At 48.0% G+C, this 26,233-nt stretch overlaps 1 protein-coding gene across 4 annotated transcripts in view; it reads left to right on the top strand.

Annotated features, from left to right (window-relative positions):
* Positions 1–26,233, top strand: part of WWC1 (WW and C2 domain containing 1) — a 154,181-nt gene that overhangs the window by 105,991 nt on the left and 21,957 nt on the right. For all 4 annotated transcript variants that reach the window (XM_045502262.1, XM_045502254.1, XM_045502280.1 and 1 more), the window contains 8 exons: positions 2,686–2,928; positions 9,321–9,410; positions 10,236–10,771; positions 13,751–13,859; positions 14,299–14,379; positions 15,291–15,377; positions 16,564–16,756; positions 24,020–24,172. In XM_045502262.1, the coding sequence (XP_045358218.1) occupies positions 2,686–2,928; positions 9,321–9,410; positions 10,236–10,771; positions 13,751–13,859; positions 14,299–14,379; positions 15,291–15,377; positions 16,564–16,756; positions 24,020–24,172 (1,492 nt within the window). The remainder of the gene's footprint in view (positions 1–2,685; positions 2,929–9,320; positions 9,411–10,235; positions 10,772–13,750; positions 13,860–14,298; positions 14,380–15,290; positions 15,378–16,563; positions 16,757–24,019; positions 24,173–26,233) is intronic.

Here is a 26,233-nt window from a genome sequence, read left to right as displayed (position 1 = left end):
TCTCTTCTTTTCTCTACCCTGCTTGCCTTTGTGTTGACAGACTTTCCTTTCAAAATGTAAAGGTGACCCCCAGCAATTCTAGAGTTATATACTATCAGGTTAGCAACCCCAGCAGCAGGAGGACCTACCTATCCCAACAGATTTAACAGGTTTAAGGCTTGAGGCTCCCTGGCTTTTCTTAGTGATCCAATTATTGTTGCAGCGTTGGAGGAATTAGAATTCTCTGAAGGTCCAGGCATGGGTCATGTGCCCAACTCTGGGAAGGGGATTGAGGTCAGCTTTGTGGGAACCAAAAGACTTAAGTATTGGAGGAGTGATATCCCAAAGAAAACTTGGGAGTGTTGTTAACAGAAGGAGGAGAAATTGGATACTGGTCAGGTAGAAAAAAAACACTGTGCATTATTTCAGCTCCCCCTAGAGGCCCAGCAAAACAACAAGACTTCTGCATTTGGACAGCCACGTGTCCCCTCTGAAGGGGGACCACTCTGAACCCTGGATATATTCCAGTCTGCAATGATGCCTATATTAGAAGATCCATTCTGGAGAGACTGAAGAATTGAAATCTTCCCTCTGGGGTTGAACCATTAAACTTCCCATCACAAAGCTTCCTGGCTCATCTGCCATAATCCAGCTTTGAGCCTCACTCTTCACCCAGAGGTAGTTTAAGTGTCAAGGATAGAGCAGCCACTGAATGGAAAGCAGGCTGCAGGACTCCAGGTAGGAGGGCAGGTAGCTGTAATGAAAGGTCTGTGTGCCACGTTTTGTCACATGTGCATTTCTGCAGAGTGAGTCTAGTAGTTTCATCAGCTTCGCCAAAGGTGGCCTGAAGGTTAAGGAACACTGGGAAAGCACCACTAGAAAGTACATGTAAGCATCGATCAAGCCTTCAGTGTACTGTGCACAATGGAGCCCCCGCCAGACCTGTCCACGCCACTCCATCCTCAGAGTGGTGGAAGCTACCAAGTTATCCCAGATTACTCTCTTTGTGAATGCGGAATTTAAATTAATCAACTCTAAGAATCCCTCTGATACATTTGGCTGGGCAATGAACAAACCTAGATGTGTTTGTCTGCATGGGATTTTTCCTGCACAGTGTGGAGATTTTGACCCTAATGATGTTTTTATAAAATAACGGTTGGGCCACATATCTGCAGATAAGATTGAGCTGGGAGTCCAGAGACCTGGGCTCTCAACATGTATTGGCCACGTTTATGACTTGCAGTCTTAGGTGAACCATATCCTATTTCTAGACATCTGTCCAACAGATTCACTGCCATTTCTTACCACCCTTTAGGGATCAGGTGAGGCTAGGATATGATAGCTGAAAGCCCTTTTTGCAAAGGCTGAATCCTAAAGGGTCACATCATGATTTCTTTGGATATTTGTAGCAATAATCTTAGTTATATTGTGAATCTTTCTTGGATCCAAAGGTAATTATACCTAATCTGTATGGGCACTTGGCAATGTATAAAGAACTCTTTATGATAAGTTTTCAGTCAGTTCTCATAACCCACCTTGCATGTTCCACCTCACAGGTGAGGGTACTGCATCTCAAAAAAGTTAAGGGATTGAGCTCCCACCTCCTTCCTTTTAACATTTAATAAGTGCCTACAGTGTACCAGGCAGTGTACTAGAAGCTTATGATACCAAAATGATTTCTTAAAAATGGTCTTTTTATAGGGGCACCTGGGTGGTCCAGTTGGTTAAGCATCCAACTTCAGCTCAGGTCATGATCTCATGATTTGTGAGTTCGAACCCTACATCTGGCTCTATGCTACAGCTCAGAGCCTGGAGCCTGCTTCTGATTCCATATGTCCCTCTCTCTCTCTTCCCCTCCCCTGCTCATGCTCGCTCTCTCTCTCTCTCAAAAATAAAAATAAACATTTAAAAAAAAAAAAAAAAAAAGAATGGTCCTCTGTCAAGGCCAAAGCCAAGACTTTGGCTGAAGGCCTCTGACCCCGAATCCACAGTTGGTTATACCACACTGTGCTGCCACCATTCTCTGGGCTAGGAACATACAGTTATCAATTTCAGAGTTTGCTGTCTGTCATTGTAGTGGGTCCATGACTGCCATTGGTTGGGCACGAGTTATGTGCCAGACACTCTGAGCACATTATTGCTCATTTTCAGAACAAGTCTTGGGGAGTTTACCCAATGTTATATACCTAGTAAGTGGTTAGACCAGGTAATAACAATAGCAGCAGAAACATTCATTTGAGTGCTTACTATGTGCCAAATACCGTGCTTTGAGAGTTCATGGAATATGTCTAAAAACCTACCACAACCCCATGACAAAGGAGCCTTTGTTGTTCCTTCCAGAGAGATGAAGTGACTTGCCCAAGGTCACATAGCTGGCGGTAGGAGGCTATTGCCTGGTGATGAATCCAGCTCTCTGTTCTACCAGGCTTAATATCCCTGAGGGCAAGGACATTGCTTTGTTTACATCCCGTTCCCACCCCTGCAGAGCCTACTCACTGTTGGCACACGGTAGGCACCATTTGTGTTTGTTAGATGAAAATATGTTCCTTGAGATGGCCTGCTGGTCCAAGGGAAGACAGTCATTGCCAAAGATTGCTCTGAGGATGTCATGGCTCCTGGTACCTCATAACGTTGGAAACACAGTCTGTTACCCTGCTCCCACAGTGCCGCCGGGCACACCTGTCATGCTCCCCTCTCTGCCCACAGGATCGCCAACCTGAAGATCCAGCTGGCCAAGCTTGACAGTGAGGCCTGGCCCGGAGTGCTAGACTCCGAAAGGGACCGGCTGATCCTCATCAATGAGAAGGAGGAGCTGCTGAAGGAGATGCGCTTCATCAGCCCCCGAAAGTGGACCCAGGGGGAGGTGGAGCAGCTGGAGATGGCCCGGAAGCGGCTGGAGAAGGACCTGCAGGCAGCCCGGGACACCCAGAGCAAGGCGCTGACAGAGAGGTGGGGCTGGGCTGGGGCCAAAAGGGGCCTGGGACCCACCCTCCTGGGTCTATCTTCCACGGAAGCAGGAGGGGTGAGAGGGACCACCTGGGGCGTAAGGGCTCCTCTCTAAGAACACTCAGTGTAGAAATCCTGCAACTTGCTAAAGTAGCAAACTGGGGGAAATGATTCACCACCCGGAATACCAGACACCTAGGAGTTTACACAGGGAATCGCAGCACCAAAAAGTCTGCTCGGGTGCAGGTTTTCAGAAATTATCTTCTGACTAACGTAAGCCACACAACCCTATGTAATGTAGAGTAGTCATTTGCCAACTCGGTGACAGTGACTCACATGATAGGGACAAAATAGAGCATGTATACTCTTACTATGTGTGATAGCCCTCTGATATTTTCTCTCTTGCATTCCTTCACATGACATGACCCGCTAGATTGATTTCACCTCATGCTAAGGGGTTGCAGTTTGTACTTTGAAAAACACTAATTTCGATGCGGGTGCAGAATGAGATACTGATAGGAGCCAAACAGGCAATACAAATGCTGGAGGCCCACCTGCTGATAGATTGGGTCCCACTGGAGTGCACAGAACCCCCCTTGTCCCTCGTGGGTGCCAACTCCCACCTCTGGCTGGTGGGAATTCAGGCCTTAGGCTGCCAGAGGTCCCCATATTTCAAGAAAAGAATTGTCTGTATTTTTAACTATTGACAACTAATTTAATAACTTTTAGTAATATTGTGAAGGCTAAATCACCTTCATCTGTGGGCTTGGTTTAACCCAAAAGCTACTGGTTTATGTTCTCTGGATAACAGACTTGATTTCCTTCTCTGTCTCCCCAGCCTCCACACCTGCATGCACAGAACACAACCCTGTGTTCAGGGCAGGCCCTGCAGTCCTCAGCTTCTCATTCATTCTTTCATTCTGTCTGTCAGGCTATCGTTTATTCATTTATTTGAGAAATGGGCTTTTCTGGTACATATTTTCCGTGCAAGGCAATTTGGAGGATTCAGAAATTAATAAGTCACAATCCCTGCCCCAGTGCCTTTAAAATCTATTCTAGTTACTTTCACTTTTTTAGGCAGCAGACTTTAGTGAGCAAGGTACCTACCCTTAAGGAGCTTAGAAGCAAAGGTAGTGATTTTCACATATGTGTGTGTGTTTGTGTATGTGTGCGCGCATGCGCATTTGTGTTTGGGGGGCGAGAATGAGCAAGGAAATTCCTCTTTTCCAGTGAAATCAGAGGCAGAAGCCCAGTTTATAAAGCAGGTAAACTTGCCTCCAGCCCAGTGAAAGCGGGCCAGGAGTCCTAGGGGCCTGGATGTGCGCTCTCTGCATCTCCCCTTTGGGAGCCTTCTGAGCTCTCTAGCACCCAGCTGACATCCGACTCCAGCACCTGAATAAACCCCCCTTGCACATGGTAGGGTGCCCGAGGGGTCACGTTGACCAGCCTCTGCCTGGCCTCTTGTAAGCACAGCAGAGTCCATTTATCCTTAAGCCCTTTCTCAGAATGGCTACCAGGGAAGTGTTTCTATCCTCCCCTGGAAGGGATGGCTGATGGGGTGACCCACCACCAGACAAGTGGAGGAGGAGTAGGACAGGGCTTCCATAATTGGTGTTTTGCAGCCCTTGAAGCACCTGCTAGAAATTGTCAGCAGCAAGACTCTGTTGCTCTCCCTGGGGCTGCATACTTTGGGCAGAAGGCTTGTGTCTATATACCCTCGTACCTCCAGTGTTAGTTGAATAAATGGTTAGCCGGCCTACGCACACCCTTGCCAGGCTTCTGCGTGTATCATCTGGCCTCTTCTAACAGTCCCCTGGGTCCCTCACTTATTCCCAGACTCTACAGCTTACATGGGGAACCTTTCACTGTTGATGATGCTCACTGCCAGCAGCCGAAGAGAACACATTTCATGGCAGCCTTACTCCTTGTTGGATCAAAAAAGAAACCCATCCCACTGCTGACCCTGAGCAAGTCATTGACCAATATGGACTTCAGTTGCCTGATAGGGAAAAAAACTATAACTACGTATTGAATACCTATATAGTCTGAAGGCAGGCAGTTGGATCAGATTGTGATTTGAGGCTCTTCCCTGCTATAATAATTTTGGTTTCTTGAAAGTAGGATTGGAGGTTATCTTAGAGACTCCTATGTACAGGCAAAAGCCGCCACTATGTGCTAGACCCAGTATCCTGTATCATCTCATTTAAATCTCTCAGCAACCCTGAGACTATTCTCTATTTTATAGGTGAGGAAACCGAGGCTCGGTCAACACCACCACATGGCAGAGCTGAGATTAGAACCCAGGCTTGCTGGCTCTGGGGCCCATGCTTGCTGAGGCCACTGCCCAGTCAAAAGGGCTTTTATTATTGTCTCAGCCCTGTCTTTCAAAGGTCCGATTGCCGCTGAGAATGGCAAGTTTACACAGCCAGTCCAGGGAAGCCAGAATCCCCACCCCACAGCAGTGGCTGAGCCAGGCAGCCCAGAGGTCCCAGAGATACGTGCAGAGGGAAGCTGGGGGGGGCATGTGGGCAGGAAGAGGAGAGAGCCTCAGGAAGGGTAGGGACAGTGCTGATGGCTCTGATCATCCTCCAGAGGAGAGAGGAGAAAACCAATGCAGCAATCTCTTGTCTGTGTCTACAGCTCTTTGCTTCTAGTCCCGTGTTTTTCTGTATGTGTTCATCCCCTGGACTCTGCTGTTCTCTGTCTAGGTCTCTTTCTGTCTTTTGTTTCTTATGTTCCTTTCTCTTCTCTCTCGTTGTCTCCTCCCAGCCTCCAACTGAGCGTATGATGCTCCTCACCCTCACACATCAGCCTCTCCACTCAAGGGGCCTTTGAGACGGACAGGAATAGACATACCCAGGAAGGAACCACAGACCTGCCAAACCTCAATCACAGATCAGTCACAGTCAGACATCCCTGCACCCCATGCCCTCCCTCCCTTTCCGTGGGCCCTCACCACCACTTCTGAGAGCTGCTGTGCAGTCACAAAGGGTGCTTGTTAGAGTGTGGACTCCCTGGACTCCTCCCCAGGGACCAATTCCCCAGGCCTGAGATGTAGCCCAAGCTCTTGCATTTTTAACCAGCACCCCAGGTACTGAGCCACAGCTCGTGGGGATTCCAGCTCCACCTTCTAGATCCTCTTCCTACTTCCACGCTTGATGCGTCCGTGGCTTCCCAGCTTGTGCCAGGCATCACACACAAATGCCATATGTCCTGCTAAGCCCAACGCCTTTGCTAGGAGGCCTCGGCACCTGCGTGTTGCTGCTGGCAGCTACGCCCCTGTGCACAGGAAGTTGAGGCCACCCGATTCCCAGTCCCCTTGGCATCCTAGCTGGGCTCCAGTGTGACCTGCATTTACTGCCAGAACACGTCTCTATGATCTTTCTCCCAGAAAACAGGAAAATGCAGGTAGAAATGGTGAGCCCCGGCTTGGTCTTATGGAGAGTCAGGAGATCCCACGGTCTTGTCCATTCCACTGAGAGTCGAGGATTTTATTCATTATGGGCTCCATCTGCCGGTCTGCTGCCTGCCCCACCAGCCCTAAGCAGGACTCTGGAAGAATAGCGCCAGGGATTGAGCTGGCCAAGGACCATGTCGAGTCCCTCACCACCTTGCTCAATTGTCTAGAGCGAGCTCTGGTCTTCATTGCAGAGCCTGTGTTGGTGGAGGGATGGCATGATTAGGTTTTCCCATGAGAATGAACTCTTTTTCCCAGGCCGTAGGCCAGATTGGCTGTGCTCTGCAAATGGGTCAGTCATTCCTTCTCTAGCAGGGTGGCATAAGGGGATATGAGGCCAACAGTGGAACACATTTGTCTGTGGGAGATACAACGTCCAGCCTCCAACCAGTGCAGCAGCTCGTAAACCTTAGTGTGCCTAAAAATCACCTGTGAGCCCTAATGGAGATGCAGATTCCTGAGCCCTGCCCCACACTTTCTGAGTCAGTTGATCAAAGTAGGCCCCAAGATTGAGTATTTAATAAGCACTCCTTCCTTTCTGCTACAGGAGGTCTGTGGACCACACACTGAGAACCATAAATCTAGCGGATACACGAGGGCAGCCCACATCACGCGTTTGCTAGGGCACAGCCTTGCTTGTCCCTGTCAGATCCTGGGACCTTAGAGTGGGCTCACTCCAGGGGTTAGAGGGAGCCATTCCTGGAGCCAGCACACTGCTTAGAGCCCATCCAAGCTGCCCTCCATGCAGGATCTCAGGAGAGAACCTGAGAGATGGGCCTATATCCAGTGGTTGCTGAATTGGGCTTTAGTATCAGATATGAGACTTGCCTTGGTGCAGATCTTTGCTCCCAAGTTCCAGGACACTCCACCACACTCCCTGCATCTTCTCTGGGCCTTCTGGGCTCATTCTCTCAGGTTCCTTTGCCAACTGTTGCTGGTCCATTCAACCTTGTTGTGCTGTTTATACTCAGAGCTTAGTCCTGGGCCCTCCCTTTTATCCCCCCACTGTATTTTACCCTAAGGCAGTACATTCGTTTGTTAGGTCTGCCACACCAAAGTACCACAAAATAGGTGAAATGTATTGTCTCACAGTTCTGGAGCCTGAAGTCCAAGACCAGAGTGCTGCCAGGATTGTTTCTTTGGAAGTTTCTCTCCTTAGCTTGAAGGTGGCCATCCATACATGAACGTCTACCATGACTTCACATGGTCCGCTCTGCATGCATGTCTGTGTCCTAATCTCCTCCTATAAGAACACCAGTCATGTTGGATTAAGACTCATCCATATGACCTCATTTTACCTTAATTCTTTAAAGGCCTTATCTCCACGTACAGTCACATTTTGAGGTACTAGGTTATTAAGACTTCAGTATATGACTTTGGGGGTAAGGGGACACAATCTGGTCCATAGAAGATGGTCATCTTTTTCATGTGGTCATCATGTGATGGGGGTCTCCCACGTTTACAACAGCCCACCTGTTCAGTGTTCATACGCACACATCCATAAGGGAACTCTTCCCTCCCCCTGGGCTGCTCTGCCCATCACTCTCCCATCCCAACAGAAGCCATCTCAGATCCATTCAGTTGCTAGTGACATGGACCTCACAGTCTTCCTCTTAACTCCCTGGGCCTTGCCCCTCATCCAGCCCATGACCTTTCTCTGTCTGCTCCATCTGAAGCACACCATCATAGCCACCCCAACTCTTGTCCCTGTCTCCCATCCACAGCCTCCTGCCCATTTTCCTCACAGCAGCCATGATGTCTTTAAAATGAAAGAGGTCCCTGCTGTGATTCCCCTCTTGGAATGTTCTTTCCCCCGCGCTTTTCCTGGCCAACTCCTGCCCATCCTTCATATTAGCTTAAATTTCTCTACTAGTCAGGAGAGGCCCCCTGCTGCAGGAAACAACCCCCTAAATTTCCATGGCTAAATACAATAGAAGTTTTCCTGGCTGACAGGCAGCCTTATGTGTGTTTGGTCATTCAGGGACCCAGGCTCTTCCATCTGTGGCACGAGCTCCTTTAGAGCCCTCTAGGGAGCAGTGGGGAAGATCCACCAACATCTCTAAACCACCTCAGCCTGATGCACATCCTTTGCTCACCTCCTATTGGCCAGAACCTGGTCCCATGCCCCACCTACCCAGCTGCCAGGGAAGCTATGAAAGGTCCAACTGTGAGCCCAGGGAGCTCAGGACACCACAGGCTAAGCCACAAAGTCACTTGCTCCAAGAATCCCACCTGCTCGTCTAAATTGGGTCTCTCCTGTGTTCTTTTCCACTATTCCGTACTTTTTATTCCTAAACCTTGACACACAGTACATTCATTAGATATTTGATATTTGAGTATTTTTTTAATGTGTGTCCTCCCCCACCCTCCCCAGCAGAATGTGAGCTCCATAAGTGCAGAAACAAGTTCTGTTTTGCTTATATCTTTATCCCTAGTGCCAAGTGCCACCAGGTTCTCGTATGAGGTAGGCACTAAACAAATATTGGTGGGTGAGTAGGGGCCAATGGATGGGAAGGAAGGAGGGAAAAGGAGGAGAAGGGAGGGCTGCTTGGGTGGAATTCTAATTCTACCACTAATCCTCCAGCGTTAAATTATTTAACTCTTAAGCGCCTCAATTTCCTCATATGTAAAGTGGTAAAAACCATTTTGCTGTGCAGGGTTCTTCTACAAATGAATGAAGGCAGTGTTACCCATTTCCTAGCACAGTGCCTGTTATATAGTAGGTGACGAATATAGCAGTTCCTATAGGATCATATGTGGGGGCCATATCTCCCCCAAAGATCATAGTAAAACACTCCCAGAAAATTCTTGTGTGTTTGTGGATCTGCATGTACATCTTCACACATATATGCCTGTGATTCTTCTTCTAGGAAGATGGAGGCTGGATTCCGCCCCCCCCCCCCCCCGTGTTCCCCACTCATGCCTTCTCTTCCTTCAGGTTAAAGTTAAACAGTAAGAGGAACCAGCTGGTGAGAGAACTGGAGGAAGCCACCCGGCAGGTAGCAGCTCTGCATTCCCAGCTGAAAAGGTGAGCGGTGGGCCACGTGTGGCCTTGGGGACAGCCAGACACCAGCATCCTGAGGTCACCCAGGCTCTGCCCTTCCTGGGTCCTCCATGGCTTGAGTGTGGATATTTGGAAGCACAGTGGGCAGCTGGTTAGGCTGGTGGACTCAAGGCTGGTGTGGCATGGCCAGGGCAGGGTCCCTCACCTGTCTGCACTATGGTGCCCTCAGCCCTCCTGACAGCACCGAGGAGAAGACCCCCCCCCCCCGTCAGGTGCCATTCACATCTCTAATATCTGCCCACCTGCTTTGCCAACGCAGAGAGAGCAGGCCTCAGGCCTGGGCCTCAGTGGGCAACAGCGTATCCCTGGAATTTAATATATTTTGTTTCATCAGATATTTTTAATCCTTGCCTTCTATTTGTCGTAAATGATGCTGCTTTTCCAATCCCACTTAGGGTGCAAAGTTTCCTTTTAAAATAAATGTGTTGAAGAGTAAAGAGTGAGTTTATTTGAAGAAAAATATCAAGAAATAGGGCTGGATTCATACAAGGAAACATAGTGTAAAAATGGACTACGGCCAGTGGAGGTTTGGCAAACAGGAAAAAGTGGACTTTTAAGGCCGCTGACTTGGATTGGAATCCCCCTTCTGCCACTTTCTGATTATGTGGCCTTCTCAGGATGCCTTTTTAGTGAAATGGGGGTGCATGGTCTCCCCTAGAGACTGTCAAGAGGGTCCAACAAAATTAAGTGTTCCGAGCAGCCGTAGGGCTTCTCAGAGCCAAGAAGGAGGTTCAGGGTGGCCCATTTCCTTCTGTGTGTCCTCACCCTCTGTTGTCTTCGTGCCCCCAGCCTCTCAAGCAGCATGCAGTCCCTCTCCTCAGGCAGCAGTCCTGGATCCCTCGCATCCAGCCGGGGCTCCCTAGCCGCCTCTAGCCTGGACTCCTCCACCTCAGCCAGCTTCACTGATCTCTACTATGACCCCTTCGAGCAGCTGGACTCGGAGCTGCAGAGCAAGGTGGAGTTTCTGCTCCTGGAGGGGGCCACGGGCTTCCGGCCCTCAGGCTGCATCACCACTATCCATGAGGACGAGGTGGCCAAGACCCAGAAGGCGGAGGGGGGCAGCCGCCTGCAGGCCCTGCGCTCCCTGTCTGGCACCCCGAAGTCCATGACCTCCCTGTCCCCCCGCTCCTCACTCTCCTCTCCGTCCCCGCCCTGCTCCCCTCTCATTGCTGACCCCCTGCTGGCTGGAGACACCTTCCTGAGCCCCCTGGAGTTTGACGACCCGGAGCTGAGTGCCACTCTTTGTGAACTGAGCCTTGGCAGTGGCACCCGGGAGAGGTACCGGCCGGAGGAACCAGGAACGGAGGGCAAACAGTTGGGCCAAGGTACAGAGGGGGACCATGGGGGGGGGGGGCAGGGTAGGAACTGCACTCAGGCCTGAGTGCAGACCCCAGTGATAATTAGGGCCATTTACCGACTGCTTTCTATCTGCCCAGGCTTTATGTGAATATCCATTTATTCATTCAGGAGACATTATTTTTACGTACTCACTACGTTCCGGGTCCCGGGCTAAGAGTTTTTCCATGATGGATCCATTCATTCAATTGATATTAAGTGTCTGTTAAAACTAAATGCCAGATCTTGTGCTAATGGCTGTACATGGATTCCTTCATTTATTCGGTCAGCATATGGGCCATGTGCCAGGCACAGGGTGACTCACAAGGACACAGTGTGGAAGACTGGCAAGCTCCAGGTCCCTGTCCCCAAGAAGCTTACATGCCATTGAAGGCACAGACATTAACTATACAACCAGACCAGTAAAGGCCCTAGGAGGAAAACAAAATGGGATGTGATGGGGCCTCTCAGGTCGGGGTGGAGCTACCAGTTCAGACTGGGTTGTGAAGGAAGACGACATTTGGGTGAGCATTTAAACGGTGAGAAGGAGCCAGCTTTGGGAAAAGTAAGAGCAAAATCTCTGAGGCCACAGGTTAGAGGTCACCAGCAAACCAGAGAATCAGGAAGGGCCCAGTCATTTAAGGCCTGGTGGGCCATGGTAAGGAGTTTGGATTTTATCCTAATAGCAGCAAGGACCCATATGACCATTTGAAGCCAGGGAATGACAGGATCTGGCTCCCACTCTGCATGGGGTCAGAAAGAATATTTTGGTATAGATTGAGATTCAGGTAGGAATCTCTAAAACAGAAGATGATGATGGTGACAGTTATGATTTATTAGGAGAAAAATTCTTTAGCAGCCAGCATATATTATAATAGTTACATTTTATTGGGGTATGTTGTGTGATGGGCTGTGTGGTTTATACAGTGAAATAGGTTACTTCTGTTATGCCCATTTCACAGATGAGGAGACAGAGGTTTAGAGAGGTGATATCACTTGCTATACGTCCCCCAGCCAGCAAGTGGGAAAGAAGGGATTGGAATCTGGGTTTTCCTGACCCCAGAACCCAACCTCTTTATTGTCACACTCCTCTCAGGATGTGAGGCAGCCCTGTGTGTTTATTCCTGGGACACTTCTGGTGCTCACTGGCCCCACCACGCCCATCTGATGTGAAGGTCAGAACTGTGAGCAGGGTGCCCTGGGGCTCCCAGGCTTTCCTGGCCATGATTTATTGAGTATAGGTATACAAGATACAGTCAGGACCACCTGCCCAGAACCCACACTAAGACATGTGCTGGCTTCGTGCGCACAGGGCTCCTGCTCCTGGCTCCTTGTGACGCCAGCTGGAAGAAGCTAGACCCATCTCAGCCATAAGGCTCCAGAAATGGGCAGGAGGGCTGCAGCTATGCCCAGAATTATCTCTTCGTGTGCAAGGGCTGGTGGGAGCAAGGGCGGGGCGGGGGGAGGGGGGAGACGAGATTTCCTGGTTAATTAAAGGGTCTGCTGGGTGATTGCCAGCCATTTCCTTAGAAGAGGTGCCGAGAGATCCCTGGGGCTCCCTCATCAGGAAGGGAGTCTTGCTGAGTGCTCTCAAACAAAAATAAAAACAGCTTCCTACTACAGCAGGTGGCAAACTTCAGAAAATTGTCCCCTGGAGAGGAGCGAGTGCAGGTGGAACCTGTAATGAGGCTCCAGAAGAGCTCTTGACATTCTGTCAAAGGCTGGCAATAAGCCAAGTCAGGGACCCAGCAAGGTGCTGGGAGTGACCCTCCTTCTCTCCTCCCGAGTGTCCTCAGTGCTTGTGGGCCAAGGACCACACATGTCTCAGGATGGCATTCCCTTCATGCCATCTCCAAAAGCTGTCCCTGCAGTGAGCGATGCCAGGCTGAGCTCGACACTAAGCAGGTTATGTGATTAGTGCCGCTGTTCAGTCAGCAGACAAATTAATCTCCTTAAGTGGTTTAGTGAAGGGTGGAGATGCATGGGTCTGAAGGCGGGAGGTCTCCGCTGGCCGCAGCAGGCATGGAATACGGGTTGGGAGAGCTGCACCCAGATGGCCACTTTGCTTCTCCCAGGCTCAATGTCACCATCCCTTTCCCCAGCCTCTTCTCCAGGCTGCCCCAGGGCCTGGCACACAGCAGGCAGTCAGAAGTGCCAGCTGTGAGGTCGAAGGGCCTGAATCTGGTCTTGCCCCCCGACTGCATGGAGCTCAGGAGCCTTCCTATCCGTGCTGGTAGCTCTGAGCCTGGCCTGCCACGCCTCCAGCGCTTGTGACTTGAAGAAGGAAGGAATGTGCAGCATGAGCCAAGTGCCTGGTCTGAGCCCTGGGTCGGAGACCTTTGAGGCCCTCCATCAAGGGGAGGGAGCTGGAGAGCTGAGTTAGGAGTAGAATGGGACAGGCAGAGCAGGATAGCTCGTGCTGAAATCTTCCCTTTTCTTCCACTTGCCCCTCCCAAGGGTCCAGCAGTTGTTACTTTGCCCCGCCCCACCCCAGGTGTGTAGGGATTGATCTAGAAGGCATCACCATAGTGCTGGGAATGACCATTGCGATAAGGATAGTGGTGCTGAATTTTACAGCGTTTTCCTGCACCAGTCTCTGTACTGAGGACTTCCCTATAATGTCTCATTGAGTCCCCCCAGCAGCCCTACCAGGTAAGTGTTGTTATTCCCATTTTACAGATAAGGAATCCAAGGGTTCGAGAGGTGAAATCCATATCCCAGTGTCATGAAGCAGTAAGTGGTGGAGCTGAGATCTGAACCCATGCAGTTTGGCTTCCAAGTCTGGGATGCTAAACACAGAATCATCCGCTACCCCTTCCTTCACCCCAAAGGAAGGCAGGACCTTGCTGTCGAGTTCAGTGGTGGTATTTGGCAGGACTCTCTTGGGGCAGAGGGTAGATCATAAGTGTGTGTTGCAAAGACAGTGTCCTGGTTTCTGAATTCTGTCTTGCCATCCTTCCTTTCTCCAGCTGTGAATACAGCCCAGGGGTGCAGCCTGAAAGTGGCCTGTGTGTCAGCTGCTGTGTCAGATGAATCCGTGGCCGGGGACAGTGGTGTGTATGAGGCTTCTGTGCAGAGGTGAGTCCCTGAGTCTTGACTTGTCTCTGGGAAGTCTGAGTATGCAGAGCCTGGGCCCCCTCAGGTATGTGGGAGGAACCCACAGAAGGGCATGGCCAGGTGACTCAGCCCTGTGTGGTATAGGCTGAAGATGCAGACAGTGCTGCTCCTCCTGGGGCTGGGGGCACTTCACATTCGCGGGAGTGCCAGTTCCACAATTGCCATTAAGGAGCGTATGGCTGGGGGAGTTCATGCTGGAGGAAGTGCAGCCCCTTCAAGACAGGAATCCCGAGCAGTCGTGGGAAGGCGGAATCTGCAGGGAGTCTGAGCTGACCCAGACTTTCCTCCTTGAGGCCCCGACTGTGCCCTCCCAGAGGGAACCCTGTTTCTGGAAGATGACGTTGGTCCCAGGTGACTGCAGGGAAGCCTGACCCTCCTTCTTCCCTGTGTTGCCTCTCAGACCGGGTGCTTCAGAAGCTGCCGCTTTTGACAGTGACGAATCCGAAGCAGTGGGTGCAACCCGGGTTCAGATTGCCCTGAAGTAAGTGACTGGGAGGGCAGGAGCACATGGGTGGTCAGCAGCATCTTCTCAGTTTTGACCTTCATGGCTGCCTAGGGGAGAAAGGCAGAACCAGCAGGACCTGCCGACACTTGTGGCCTCCTAACTAAAGAGGGCCAATCCTTTCCCTCCCTCTCACCTCCACATTTTACCAAAGAGAAGAATGAGGCTTTGAAGACCTTGTTACTTGCCCCAACTCACTGAGCTGGCCAGTGGCAGAGCAAGACCATGACCAAGACCTCCTGTGCCTTGTTTTTTGGGGCCATTGTTGCTGTGGTTTTTTGGCTTACTGTCCCATTGAAGTTTCAGCCATTGGGGGCTGCAGCCCAGATTGTTGTTCCTGTGTTTTCCCTTGATGCAGGATGGCCACAATATTTTTTTTTAGTAGAAATTGCCAATATTCAAGTATCAAGAAATTTCACACGGCACAATCTTCTGGCTTCTCCTTAAACATTCAGACTGATAGGGGCACCTGGGTGGCTCAGTCGGTTGAGCATCCCACTCTCGATTTCGGCTTGGGTCACGACGGCACGGTTTCATGGGGTTGAAGCCCCGCGTTGGGCTCTGCGCATTGACCGCGTGGAGCCTGCTGGGGATTCTCCCTCTCTCTCTGGCCCTTCCCCGCTCACACTCTGTCTCTCTCAAAATAAATAAATGTAAAAAAAAAAAAAAAAAAAAAAGTAAACGGAAATCTAAGCTGACACTTCATTTAAATAAAAATAAAAATTCAGACCGGCAGGTCTGAACCTACATCCCTACATGGCCCAAAGCACTGGGCCTGTGCTCTCAAGTTCCCCACAGTCCCCCAAGCAGCCAGCAGCCACGTCTGTGATGATTAAGAGAGAGAGAAATGTGTTACTCATACGTGCTCCATATGTCCCTCTCCATTTCAGGTACGATGAGAAGAATAAGCAATTTGCAATATTAATCATCCAGCTCAGTAACCTTTCTGCTCTGTTGCTGCAACAAGACCAGAAAGTGTGAGTATGTGGCTGACAGGGTTTGTATGAGCCTCTCAACCTCTGCGGCCATCCCCGGGGGCACTCTCCTGCCCTTGCCCGCTGCACCATCGGGCCCCGTGCATATTTCATCTGTGTGACCGTGATGCACAGTGTCGGTACTGTGAATGTGGATGTGGATCCAGGCATGACGGCAAACTCACTGACTGGAACGAGAAGCACTGTAGGCAGCTTCAGTTCCTTCGCAAGCACATTGTGAGCACCTACCATGTGCCAGCACTAAGAGCGGGGTGGTGAGCAAATCCTTGCCCTTTGAACTTGAAGCCTCACGAAGAAGAGGGTCATGGCCCCTATTAACTGCTCTAAGCTCAAATATTGCACACAGAAAGAAGCCTGAAATTCTCAAGAGCCTGCGCCTGTCACTGTGCTTCTATTGGAAGGGCGTGATGGGTATTACCTTACAGTTGATTATACAGCAAACACCTGTGCTATTTGCCTATTGGCTCTTGCCTTGGCAGACCAGGTTTATGTTTCATTGCATTCACCTGCCTGCAGGTTTCTCATTTAGATGATAGGCATTGGGGCAGCAGCAGGAGCTTATATTTCTGAGGTCTGTACCCGGCCAGCATCTGAGGCTGTGACATGTGGGAAAGGGAAAGACAGGAGGAAAGCAGGACAAACAGAATAAAGAAGATTAGACACTAGGGTTGTCTTTAGTCATTTGCTCTTACAAACAGTGCCAGAACAAGTAACCTTCTCCATATCTCATTGGTACTTGTACAGTGGTATTTGTGGAAGAGTGTCTAGAAGCAAGGTGAATGGGGTCACAAGGCCAGTGCATCTGGAATTGTGTTAGGGTTGTCACATTCCCCTCTGCAAGGGCGGTAGCATTTTGCCTTCCTACCAGCAGCTGTATAAGGATTCCTGAGCGTTAACAATCTTGCTGATCCTTCTATGCACAGAAGTTTGCACACTGTTGACCTCAGGTTCCATACTCTTTGAGGTTCTAAGGATTGGAGATTTGGGAGAAGGAAGAGCAATTGTTATCCTTGAGACCCTCTCTGCTTCCCTTACAAATATCTGCATAACCGCTTGAGAAATTACAAACTCCTCCACTGTTATTGTCTTAGGGATTTGCGGCAACAGTTTAGCCCAACACATTATCCCAGACCCAGGCTGACTCAGGCTCTCCTCTGTCTCTCTCTAGGAACATTCGTGTAGCTATCCTTCCCTGCTCCGAAAGCACCACCTGCCTGTTCCGGACCCGGCCCCTGGATGCCTCGGACACTCTCGTGTTCAATGAAATGTTCTGGGTGTCCATGTCCTATCCAGCCCTTCACCAGAAGACCTTAAGAGTTGATGTCTGTACCACCGACAGAAGCCATCTGGAGGAGTGCCTGGTGAGGGCTGTGCCTGTCTGTCTGTCTGTCTGTCCAGCCTTCTGTCCTTCTGGAGATTGGCCCACCTTGTAGTTCAGGGAGAAGCCTTGGAGAAAACACAGGCTGTAGTGTGAAGCTTGTCTTGGGTTCCAGGCAGGGACTGTTGCACAGGTGGACAGCATTGGCACACTCATTGAGAGCAGGGGGCGAGGAGGCGGGAAGCCCCTTTGTCAACCATGGAACTGCAGGGCTTCATCCCTTGTGCCCGAGGCTGCGTTGCCTATGACTCTTTAATTCTCAGTCTCAGTTTCCTTATCTGTAAAATCCAGCTAACACTGCCCACCTCACAGATGGTTCTCTGAGGATTAAATGAGGATTAAAGCTGTGTTTCTGGAACTTGAACATGCACACAAGTTACCTGGGGCTCTGGTTAAAATTCAGATTCTGATTCAGCAAGTCTGGGGCAGTAGTGGGGGCAGGCACCAAGAGATTCTGCATTTCTGATAAGGTCCCAAGTACTGCTGATTGCCGCTGGTCCCCATAGCAAGGATGTAAAACAACAGTGTGTCTGCACATACTAGATGCTCACTGACTATCAGTCCTCTGCTCTCCTCAGCTGGGGTACAAAACAGCATCATTGCCATTTATGTTGTTGATGTTACTACTGACAGTAATGCAATAGCATCCATAGATTGAATGCAGTTTATGTGGTGGGCATTGAGCTAAGCCCCTTATGTGTAGTTTCTTTATCTGACCCTCACTAAAATCTTATAAAACAAGTACTGTTATATCAGTGAGGAAGCCGAGGCAGAGAGAGGTAAAAGAACCTTCCCAAGGTCACACAATCAAGAAGAGCCATGAGCAGTTAGAAGCTAGGCAGCTTGCCTTCTGCAGCCCACCCACATCAGCCCCTTGGTGTTTGTACCAGCATGGTGCTCCCTGGAACCCACAGGTAGGACAGTGACTGAAGACTGGTGAGCATGGTAGATATTGGGCACCAGAGCAGAAAGCTTTTCCAATCCCAGGCTCTTCTGTGAAACATTTCCTCAGCCCTGGGAATTCCTCAATGAGAAGAGACTCAATCCTATTTTCTTCTCCTAATTGGATGTCTTTTATTCCTCCTTCCTAATTGAAGTGTGGCCATTGCTGGTTGCCATGGCAGCAGCCAAAGCGCTCATCCCACTGTGGCTTGTCTCTGTCTGTGGCCAATGGGAAATCTACTTTCCCGTATCCTGTGGGGATATAGAGTGTCAGGCTGCCGTGTTTTGGTGGCTAGAGGAGTAAGCGAGAAAGTGAGACACTAGAAAGGCCGTGTGCTCCCACGCGGTCTCCCTACACTGCTGGGTTTGGGGAATCCCTGGTCTGCTTTGAGCTGCTTAATGAGCCAGGCTGCCACAGTGGTACCCATCCTGAGCAGCGTCTGTGTGTAGTACTGGGCTAAGAAATCTGCATGCAGTGTCTCCCTTAACCCTCACAGCGGCCTGAGGAAGAAGCGTTAGGATTGCCTCCACTTGACAGATGAAGGATCAAGACGCAAAAGGGCTAAGTAACCTGCCCAGGTCATCCATCGAGTAAGTGGAGAAGTCCGCTTCCTGGTTGCAGCTTCTTTACACATAGCCTTCATACTGTCCCGCCTCTCAGGTGGTTACCACATCCCCCCTATCCACAGACCTGGATTATGGGTTTGGATGAACACGTGGGCTGCCTTGCCCACTATCTCCGGCAACTGTTCTACTGAATGCTTTAGCATGGCATAATCGGGGTCACAGGCTTTCCAGCTGCACCCTGTTGTCCACTCCTTAGCTGCTAAGCTCAGTGCCACTCAGAGCAGGTTCTGTTAAGAAAGCCCACTTCACAAGCACCCCTCCTATTCCATAGTTAACCATTACAACAAAGAGGCTTTTTTCACTTTGCCATCCCCACCTGGGAAAACCCAGCCCTGTCAAAGTGAACTCTCCACCCATGCACTAAAACACAGCCATGCCATATGGTCTCTTGTTAAAATTGTGGTCACAAACCTCGCATGAGCCCTAATGCTACTCAGCACTGGTACTGCCTTCCCCTTCCCAGGGACGAATTCTTACCCTCTCCCCCGTCCTCAGACTTCTGGCCTCTTCTCCCACCCTCATACTCCCCCTGCTGAGGGCCTTGCTCCCCACGGTTCTTGGGTTCTTGCCATTTCTCCTGGCTCTGAGGTCGCCGCCCCCCCCCCCCCCCCCCCCCACTGCCATGTGAGGCGACTTCTCACTACCTGTTATTTTCTGGCTCTTTCCTCTCTTCAGTCTTCACTCCTCTGCTGGGCCTGGCCTATCAGTACACCAACAGGCTATTAATTCTCTTAAGAAACAAACAAACAAAAAAAAAAAAAAAAAAAAGAAAGATTTTACCCATTTCTCCCTCCAGCTACTACTTTGTTTCTTTCCTTTCTAGCAAAAGGTGAATTGTTCTCTCTGTAACCTAGTTCACGTGGGATTTCGCCATCATCATTCTGCTAGAAATGTGCTCCCCGAGGTCATCCGTGGCCTCCTCGTTGCTAACCCCAGTGGCCACTTCTCCATCCTCACCCTCCTTGGCCTGTCGACTGTGTTTGGTTCAGTTGCTCCCAGAGTTCTCCTCGGCCTCCTTTGCCCTGACTTGGCTTCCCCAGCACCTCACTCTCAGTGTTCTTCCCTCATCACTGGCATCTCTGTCTCCTTGGCTGATTCTTCTCATTTCCCCAACTGCTGTGTGTCAGGGCTCAGGACTCGCCCCTCTCCCCTTTTCTGTTTGTTTGCATTCACTGCCTTGGTAATCTCATCTCATTCTCCCGCTTCAAACACCATGTCAGATGTATGGCTCCAGCCTGGGCCTCCCCACTCGCAGCTGCGTAACACCTCTGCTGTCTGTTCCACATCTTCTCTTGCTTGTCCAGGAGGCATCTCAGATGAACTTGTCCATAAGCACACTCCTGATCTGTCTTCCTGTGTTTTTACTGTCTCAGCTAAAAGCAACTCTGTTCTTCCACTGCCCAGGCCAGAGACCACAGGCTCATCCTTGACCTGTCTCTTCCTCTCCGCTCCACATCTAATCCTTCAGGAATTCCTGGCAGGTCCCTCTTCAGAAGATCCCCAGACCCCGGCCACTTAGCGCTGCTCCTGTCCCACTGCTGTCTGTCACCTGGATTGCGCAGCAGTCTGTCCTGGGTCTCCTGGGTCGGTCCTTGCCTCCCTTCATCTCCTCTCAACACAGTCACCAGAGTGATCCTATTAAATTGTAAATCAGTGCTTACCACTCCTCTACCTAAAACTTTACATTCGCTTCTGTGTCCATCTGGAGTCAACTCCTGGGCCCCTTGCCTGCCCTCCAAGGCCCTCAGGGATCTGTCTCTTGTTATCTCTCAGATTTTATCCCCAGACTCTTCCTCCAGCCTCCCTGTTCCCCTTGAATATACCAGCATGCTCCTTGCCCCAGGCCTTTGCACTTGCTGGCCCCTCTGACCAGAATTCTCTTCTCCCAGATACTGATGGACAGGGCTCACTCTCCCGCCTCATTGTGGGCTTGACCCAGATGTCACCTTCTCAGGGAGGTCTTACTTCCATCCTATTTAAAAATTACATTCCCCCTCCACTCTTGTCCCCCGCCCCCGTGTTATTTTTCTCTGCAGCGCGTTCCCCCACCTAACATTTATCAGTATTACAGATTTTAGGGTATACATGATTTTCACATTTTATCAAATCTCTAGAATCAAGATGCAGTTTATACTAGATGACAGGTCAGGGTGTAATTGACAACTATTTTTCTTTCTTAGTAATGCATGAAATAGTATACTGACTTTACTTACTGATTTGTTTATCTGATTCCCCCAGACTGGAATGTAAGCTCATGAGGACAGAGATTCTTATCTGCCTTAAATCCTACTGTATCCCCAGCCTTCAAAACAGTGTCTGGCACATAGAGGCTACTTAGCTACCTGTGTGTAGTGAATAAATAAATGAATGCCCTCACAGGGCATCATTTACCAAGGTAGACCACATTTATACCTATGAGCCAGCCCAAAATAGACAGTATATCTTGTTGGAATTAATAATAATCTGATGGCAGTGTTACACCTCAAAGCTGTCATTATATTCTTTCCCCCTTGCCCCTCAAACATGGCCTGGCATGTTCTGAACTGTAATATCTGACACATTTGTCTGTCTTCACAAGAAAGTGTGACCCCTTTGGGGGCAACATCCTGTCTTACATGTTTCTATGGCTCCAGAGTCTGCAAAGTGCTCAGAGGATATTTATTAAGTGAGTAAATGAGTAATATACACATATTTGTGTATATTTAAATTTATTACAGGTGACTAAAATGCACAGGTATTTAATTCCTGAACGGACTCTAGTCCTGCAGGTAGGAGTCATTTACCTTGTTTTCTCCACTTGCTCACCACTGTTCTAGAAATTAACCTTTAGACACACAATGAGTTTGCACAGTCCATGCCATGCCCTGGTGCATCCTAATAGAAGGAAAAACTGGTAGAAAGGATCCCAGGTAGATTGGGGAGCCCCCTCCCCATCCCAGGTACCACCCAAGCCTCCACTCAGCTACTGGCCTACTTCACAAACCAGCTTGTGGTATTTCTACCACCCGCTGGCACAGCCACTCTTGTGTTTCAGGACAGTGAATTTGCTAACCCCAAACCTGGTCAGGGCTCTTCCAAAGAGGACATGTTGAAACAACAGTAAGACCTGTGAAGAATGATTAAAAGTATTTGGTCACTTTTTCCACTAAGGATGTATGGTAAAAAGTCAAGTCACTGGAAATAAATCCCCTCTCTGGGAGGTTATATTCAGTGAGATTAATTTTGTGGAGGTTGTTTTCATCTTAAGGCATCCATTTACACCATTCAAAGAAAAACTGTATAGAAAGGTTTACTTAAAAGCAATCTTGCTTCCCTGCCCCTTGCACCCAATCCCACCACCTACCCTGTATAACTACCCACTTTGATTAGTGTTGTCTTTATCTTCCCATTATTTCTTGTTGCACATATGTGCATGTGATAATGCTCACTACCCTTTGCACCTCAAATATGGTGCAATATAGTATGTATATATACATAATCCAGAAAGAGAAATATATATATACATATATATATATATATATATATATATATATATATATATATATATGTATGTATGGAGAGAGAGAATATATGTATTCTTATCCCTCTTTCCATTTCTTATACAAAAAGTAGCATACTGCATATTCTCTTCTGCACTATTCTATTTTTTCCCTTAACAATACAGCCTGGAAGTCTGTCCACATCAGCACCTAGAGATCTTTCTCATTTTTTATACATGTCTATATAATATCCCATTGTGTAAATGTGTTATAGTTTATTTCTCCAGTCCCCTGTTGCTGGCCCTTTGAGTTGTTCAAAATCTTCTTCCTTGACATTGGTCTTGGTGATAATTTTTGGATCTGACTCCAAAAGCACAGGCAACAAAAGCAAAAATAAACAGATGGGACTACGTCAAATTAAAAATCTGTACAGCAAAGGAAATCATCAACAAAATGGAAAGGCAACCTGCTGAATAGGAGGAAATATTTGCAAATCATGTATCTGATAAGGGGTTAATATCCAAAATGTATAAAGAACTCATACAACTCCATAGCAAAAAAGCAAAAAATCCAATATAAAAATGTGCAGAGGCTCTTAATAAACATTTTTCTAAAGAAGACATACAGAAGGCCAACAGGTACAGAAAAAGATGCTCACCATCACTAATCATCAGGGAAATGCAAATCAGAGTCACAGTGAGATAGCACCTCACCTTTCTTAGAAAGGCTGTTATCAAAGAGACAAGAAATAGCAAATGTTTGCAAGGGTGTGGAATAAAGAAACCCCTTGTGCGCTGTTGGTGGTAAAACAGTATGCAGAGCTGCTATGGAAACGAGGGTGGGGGTTTCTCAAAAAATTAAAAATAGAATTACCATACGATCTAGCAATCTCACAACTGGGTATATATCCAAGGTTACACCCAGTGATAGCAACATTCTTCACAATAGCCATGAGACAGAAACAACCTAAAAGTGTATCAGTGGATAAATGGATTTAAAAATGTGGCCTCTTGATATAATGGAATATTATTCAGCCTTAAAAAGGAAAGAAATCCCGTCCCATGCTACAACATGAATGAACTTTGAGAACATTGTGTTAAATCACATAAGCCAGTCACAAAAAGACAAATGTTGTGTGATTCCACTTATAGGAGGGACCTAGAGTCATCAAATTCACAGAAACAGAAAGTAGAATGGTGGTTGCCAGGGACCAGGGGAAGGGAAAAGGGAAGTTACTTAATGGGTGTAGAGTTTCAGATTTCCAAGATGAAAAAAGTGCTGGATATCTGGTTCATAACAATGTAACTGTATTTAACACCACTGAACTATATACACTTTAATTAAGATGGCAAATTTTATGTGACAACATGGATGGACCTTGAGAACGTTATATGAAGTGAAATAACCCAGAAAGAGAAATACAAATACTTGTATGATCTCACTTGCATGTGAAATCTATAAAACCAAACTCATAATAACAAAAAACAGATTGATCGCTGTCAGAGGTGGGGGGTAGGGGAAATGGGTGAAGGGTCAAAAGGTACAAACTTCCAGTCATAAGGTAAATAAGGTCTAACCATGCACTGTAGTCCGTGGGGACTATGGTACATAAACAACACTGTATTGCATATTTGGAAGTTGTTAGGAGAGGAGATCTTAAAGGTCTCATTATAAGAAAAAAAATTTCTAGCCATGAGGTGGTGGATGTAAACTTACTGTGGTGATCATTTCATAATAAATACCATACCAAATTGTTTTTTTTTTTTTTTTTTAAGTAAACTCTGTGCCCAATGTGAACCTCGAACTCAGGACCCTCAGATCAAGAGTTGCATGCTCTACCAACTGAGCCAGCCAGGCGCCACCCAAATCTTTATGTTGTACATCTTAAACTAGTACAGTGTTACATGTCAATTACATTTCAGTAAAGCTGGGGGCAGGAGATGGTAAATTTTATGGGTTTTGTCATAATTTAAAAAAAAAACATACGATAGGTGCTTAGTAAAGATTTGGTGAATGAGTAAACCAATGAATGAGTAAGTTAGTGAATAAATGAGTTATTGGAAATAATTAACAACTAGCCCTTTCCTCCTCCCGGAAGCTGCTATCTCATCTGAGGATGTTTCTCATACTCTCCCCAGGAGCCTTGTCAGAATATACCTTTTCAGCCCTGGTTTATGCCTTTTCCTGTCCTCAACTAGGGAGGCGCCCAGATCAGCCTGGCTGAGGTCTGTCGGTCTGGGGAGAGGTCGACTCGCTGGTACAACCTCCTGAGCTACAAATACTTGAAGAAGCAGAGCAGGGAGCCCAAGCCAGTGGGAGCCAAGGTCCCCACCCCAGGTCCTGAAAGCACGGTGAGTTGGGCCCTGGGTTTGCACCACCCTCCTAGGTGTGCAGCATCTGGATGGATGACAGGAAAAGCTCTCCCAGAATTGGAGATGACTGGGCCTCAGAGGTGGGGGAAGCAACAGAGGGTATTGGAACAGAGAAGAAGATGATGAGATAGGAGAGACCTCTGCAAACGGGCAGGTAGCCCCCGATCTGCAACCTTCCCCTTCCTCATCTGTGTTCCCCCCTTCTGCACTTTGCTTGCCATAGTATAACTTGCCTGATGAAAACCTTAATTTATGATTTTTTTTAATGAAGTAGAAAAGGAAAGAGAAACCTGTAGAAGGTAGAAAGTGAACCTTTATTGAGATACTGCTATCTGCATAGTGGTCCATGGTGGAGGCTTGCTGTAAGACACAGCAGAAAACAACACTGACCGGGGTGTGTTAGGTGGGTGACAGATCAGTCATTTCACCGCTCTGAACCTCTTTTTTCATGCCAAATCCTTATCTAAAAAGGTGGTTAGGAAGGTTTGAAGAAGTATATGTGAAGAGCACTCTGTAAGTGCTTGATAAATGGTATCTGTTTCATTATTGTATATTTCTTAAAAATCTTACATTTGCCTATTTTTGGTTTAAAAATATGTATTGGTTTCATTTTAGTGCAATACACTTTAAAATGTCTTGGGGGGCGCCTTAGTGGCTTAGTCGGTTGGGCGTCCGACTTCAGCTCAGGTCATGATCTCGCGGTTTGGGGGTTCGAGCCCCACGTTGGGCTCTGTGCTGACAGCTCAGAGTGTAGAGCCTGCTTTGGATTCTGTGTCTCCCTCCCTCTATGCCCCTCCCCTGCTCATGCTCTGTCTCTCTCTCTCCTTCAAAAATAAATAAACATTAAAAAAAAAATTCTTTTTAATGTCCTGAAATTGTTTTCTGTACTTGGGAAGCTCACATCTGCTAGCCAAGATTCAACCAAGCAGTGAAGTTGCCCTTGGACATAGAGTGTCACAGCATACAGGATTCTTTTGGAATCCCAAACAGAAAACGTTTGGGATTCAAATTAGCTCATAATTCTCTGTAGTGTGTCTTCCTTCTGTCAGTACTTGGTTACTTTGGACAGTCATTGCCCAGAATTTCAATGGAGAAGATGGGCTAGGTCAGGTGGTAAGGATAAGGGGAAAGATCAAATCTATTTTCCCCCCAACCTCCCTTCCCCTCCTCCTCCTCTTCCTTCTTTTTCATAATCCTTATCATTTCCTGCATTTCCTTTTGTGTCCGGCACTGTCCTGTTTATTATGTGCCACTTACCAAGGCTCAGAAAGGTTACCTAAGGACATACATCCAATAAACAACAAAGCTAGGTCTTCCTCACTCCAAAAAGGAGTCCATGAGCTGGCAAATATCTTGAAAACATCCTCTACTTTCTGGAGCACGTCCTTGGGTAAGTGACACCAACCTTAGGCACAATTAGTTTCCTTGTTCCATTTCTCAAGGGAATAATCATAATCTCTATCTCTCAGAATAGTTGTAGAGATTATATAAGATGTTACACATAAGCTGTCTGTCCAGTGCCTGACGTATACCAGGCCTTCAATTGGTGTTAGTCCCCTGTTCCCTAAAAGAAAATTTCAGGGATTTTTCCAAGCTCTGGCCCACACTACAAAGGGTGTTTGCAAATTAGCCATGTGCTCAGAAAGCTACAAGGTCAGTTTTTGCTTTACTATGAGCTGCCATTTACTGAGTGCTAATTATGTGCTAGGTACTCTTCTTTATATATCTTATGTATATATTCTCAATCTTCATAGCAACCCTTTGTAGTAGTTATTAGAAACTACTCTAGAGGAAATTGAGTCTCAGATTAATTTCTTCAAGTCACACAGGCTTCCTCATTGTAGACACCATTCAGTATAGATGTTCTTCCTCCAGGAAGTCTTCCCTGAATGCCATCCCAACCTGACACTGCCATTGCTCTGTTGTTCCTAAATATCCAAAGCTTAACCTCTGGCAAAGTCCTTATCACATTGTTTCACATTATCACATTATTGACAGTTCATGTGATGGTTTCCCTGACTACACTATAATCTCTTTACA

The sequence above is a fragment of the Leopardus geoffroyi genome, chromosome A1, assembly GCF_018350155.1.
Source record: "Leopardus geoffroyi isolate Oge1 chromosome A1, O.geoffroyi_Oge1_pat1.0, whole genome shotgun sequence".
In the NCBI taxonomy this organism is placed as follows: domain Eukaryota; kingdom Metazoa; phylum Chordata; class Mammalia; order Carnivora; family Felidae; genus Leopardus; species Leopardus geoffroyi.
The sequence above is the reverse complement of the archived record's forward strand: the minus strand, read 5'-3'. Positions and strand labels throughout refer to the sequence as shown.